Source organism: Emydura macquarii, unplaced genomic scaffold, assembly GCF_026122565.2.
Source record: "Emydura macquarii macquarii isolate MOO-44397 ecotype Brisbane River unplaced genomic scaffold, CSIRO-AGI_Emac_v2 contig_1483, whole genome shotgun sequence".
NCBI classification, from domain to species: Eukaryota; Metazoa; Chordata; order Testudines; family Chelidae; genus Emydura; species Emydura macquarii.
The window spans coordinates 2,409,673-2,413,062 of record NW_027131620.1 but is presented as its reverse complement, the minus strand read 5'-3'; the positions used below and the strand labels follow the sequence as shown (position 1 = coordinate 2,413,062).

Sequence of the window (3,390 nt, the reverse complement as noted above, 5' to 3'; positions counted from 1 at the left end):
GAGCTGCCCGGAGCAGGAGGGTAGGAAGGCAGGCACTGCCCGGCCTGGCCTGCCTCGCACCCCATCTCTTGGCTCCAACCGTCCTGGGCGAAGCCTGCCGGAGGCAGTGACGGGAGAACTGCCCACCGGGCTCTGCGGCCAGAGAGCCCCCAGCCCTGGCAGGACGCTGCGGCGTGTCTCGGGCAGCTGGGGCGGCCCTCCCGCGCCCGGGGACTGCCCAGGCTGGTGCGGGAGCGCTTGGGCCAGTGGGACGGCACGTGCCACCTTGAACACTTGCCGTTTTCCCGAGGCGCTCTCAGTGCAGTCCCAGCGAGCGGGGTGGGGGGAGCAGGGCTGCCCGGGCCGGGAAAGGCCCCGGGGCTGGAGTGAGCTGGCCCCGAGGAAGTAGCTAAGCCTCCCCTGCCCCCCTCTCCTCCCCAGGGGCAGGCCAGCTGAGCGATGGCGCTGCTCACCCACCTGCTGGCGTGCGCCTTCGGGACGGGCTCCTGGGCGGCCGTCAACGGGCTGTGGGTGGAGCTGCCCCTGCTGGTGACCGAGCTGCCGGAGCAGTGGTACCTGCCCTCCTACATCACCATCATCATCCAGCTGGCCAATGTGGGGCCCCTCCTGGTCGCCCTGCTGCACCGGCTCAAGCCCGGCCTGCTGAGCGAAGTGGCCGTCATCTACACCGTGGTGGCTGTGGGGGTCCTGGCCTGCCTGCTCCTGGCTTTCCTCTGGCGCGTCACCTCCCCCATCGCCGGGGCGCCCCACAGCACAGCCTTCTTCGGCCTGGCCTTCTGCCTGGCGCTGGTGGACTGCACCTCCTCGGTCACCTTCCTGCCCTTCATGGCGCGGCTGCAGCCGCGGTACGTCACCACTTTCTTCATGGGCGAAGGGCTCAGCGGCTTCATCCCGGCCCTGGTGGCCTTGGCCCAGGGCGCCGGCATCGCCAGATGCGTCAACGCCACCCGGGGCGCCAACGTCACCGGGGGCAACCACACCGCCGAGGGCAGCCAGGTCCAAATGGAGACTCAGTACCTCCCGGCCAACTTCTCCACCCTGGTCTTCTTCCTCCTCTTGGCCACCATGATGGGCGCCTGCTTAGTAGCCTTCTTCTTCCTCACCAGGCTGCCCACGGCGTGGGAGCTGTCCAGACAAAACTTGTGTCCTAGCGACATCACCCTCCACTCGTTTAGGGAAATCCCAGGGGACGGCCCCAGGCTGGCTGGGAGAGGCGGCTGCTCTGCCGTAGACTCCCCCAGGGGTGGGAAGCCAGCTAGCTCCAAGAAGGGAGCCGATCAGCCAGACCCGGAGAAGGTTAGCTACTCGCTGGCCAAGTTTGCCTTCATCTACCTCCTCGTGGCCTGGGTGAACTCGCTAACCAACGGGATCCTGCCATCCGTGCAAGCCTACTCCTGCTTGCCCTATGGCAACATGGCCTACCACCTGGCCGCAACCCTGAGCTCCATGGCCAACCCGCTCGCCTGCACCGTCGCCATGTTTCTGCCCAGCAGGTACGTACACCCGTGGCGCCCGCCTCACGTAGCCCTGAGATACAGCGCCCACAATGAGATGGGCTGGGCAACACCCGCACCCGCATTTTGCACCTGGGCCTCTTCGCCCACCCAGACTGCTCGGCAGGCCCTCACGGACACTGAATCCACCCGCCGGGAGCCAGGGCCACTTAGAGAACCGCTCGCCAGCCCCGGCGCTGACGCCAGTCGTAAGGAGCATTGGCCCGGACGGTAGCCGGGAGATAGTACACAGACAGTCCCCCAGCCCTGCAGTTCTGAGCACTGCTCATGCTAACCCCCTGGGGGGGTGTGGGGGGACACGCAGACACAAAGGGCAGCTGACCCTGGTACCTGTGTGACCTGCAGGTCACTGCCCCGTCAGCAAACCAGCCGAGGTATTTACTGCTCCAGGAGAGACCCCCCACTAGAAATACCAGGGGAGTTTGTTTGTTCCCTTAACTCTTCGCTCTCCTGCCTGCAGGTCCTCGCAGCTGCAGGTGCTGGCCAGGCAGACGCAGCCAATTCTCAGCCTCCCAGGCGCATCCGTTTCTGGGCCCCGAAGTTCTATGGGCTGGGACTCCAGCCGCCTTCGCAGGGGGCAGAGAGGGCTGAGCCCAGGGGAGGTGTGTGGATGCCTGGCTGGGAGTCACTCTCTGTGTCTCACACAGGTCTCTAGCCCTGCTGGGGGCGCTCTCCATGGCCGGGACCGGATTTGGAGCCTATAACATGGCCATGGCTGTCATGAGCCCCTGCCCCCTCCTGCAGCACTCAGGCTGGGGGCACGCCGTCATCGTAAGTAGCTGGCCCGGAAACCTTCCCCCGACCCCCAGGCTCTTGGGTCTTTCCTTAGTCTCTGCGGGGTCTTTGCTGCCCTCCCTTCTGCTCTGGCTCCGGGATCCCGCACCGGTGCCTTCCCCTCCTCCCCGCTCCCGGCCCCCACCCCACTGCTCCCAGCGGATTCTCTGTCTGTCCTGACAGGTCCTTTCGTGGGTGCTCTTCATTGGGAGCCTCAGTTACGTGAAGGTGATGATCGGCGTGATCCTGCGGAGCCAGAGCCACGGCGCCCTTGTGTGGTACGGTGCGGTAGAGCAGCTGGGGTCCCTGGCGGGGGCCCTCATCATGTTCCCCCTGGTGAACGTCTACAGCTTCTTCCAATCTGCTGACTATTGCAGCCTGCGGTGCCCCGTGTGAACCGGATCCGCCTGGAGCATTCCCCACATCGCATCACTCCAGGCTGTCCGCTGGAGCTCGGTCTGTGTGCTTTTGGGCAGGCAGGCGACTCTCTCGTCCCAGCTGCTCTCAAGCCTGACATTTGTTTGCTCCCATTGATTCTGCTCCCTGTGGCGTGCCCTGGGTGCATGTCACGTTCCTGCTGGAGCTCAGTGAGTCGTGGAAACACAGGGCCGAAGGGGATCTCGAGAGTCATCTAGACCGGCCCCTGGGGCTGAGACAGCACCCAGTAAACCTAGTCCATCCCTGACAGGTGTCTGTCCAGCCCCGTCTTCAAAACTCCAGCGACAGGGGATTCCACAGCCTCCCTGGGCAGCCCGTCGCAGAATTTAACTACCCTCCTGGTGAGAACGTTTTCCTGCTGTCTAACCTGGCTGCAGAGTGAGCCCATTACTTCTTGTCCTGCCTTCAGGGGACATGGAAAACAAGCGATCACTGTCCTCTTTACAACAGCCCTTGCCAGATCTGACGACGTATCCGGTCCCTCACTCCGTCTGCTTTTCCCAAGACTAAACAGGCCCCGTTTTTTAACCTTTCCTCGTAGGCCAGGTTTGCTAAACCTTGTGTCAGTTTTGTGGCTCTCCTCTGGACTCTCTCCAGTCTGACCACATCTTTCTTAAAGTGCAGCGCCCAGAACTGGACACACTTCTCCAGGTGAGGCCTCACC

The 3,390-nt window shown here is 64.0% G+C and overlaps 1 protein-coding gene across 1 annotated transcript; it reads left to right on the top strand.

Moving 5' to 3' along the window:
* Positions 1-438: 438 nt before the first annotated feature.
* SLC52A3 (solute carrier family 52 member 3) lies at positions 439-2,684 on the top strand. Its single transcript, XM_067554582.1, has 3 exons — positions 439-1,493; positions 2,162-2,285; positions 2,472-2,684. Exons 1-3 carry the CDS (start codon positions 439-441, stop codon positions 2,682-2,684), a joined length of 1,392 nt encoding a protein of 463 aa, XP_067410683.1.
* Positions 2,685-3,390: the final 706 nt, after the last annotated feature.

Bases quoted from the DNA above. Each gene is read 5' to 3' on its own strand.
- SLC52A3 (XM_067554582.1), top strand. From the start codon at position 439: ATGGCGCTGCTCACCCACCTGCTGGCGTGCGCCTTCGGGACGGGCTCC. The intron at 1,494-2,161 runs GTACGTACACCC...TGTCTCACACAG, and splicing joins GCCATGTTTCTGCCCAGCAG to GTCTCTAGCCCTGCTGGGGG. The intron at 2,286-2,471 runs GTAAGTAGCTGG...CTGTCCTGACAG, and splicing joins GCTGGGGGCACGCCGTCATC to GTCCTTTCGTGGGTGCTCTT.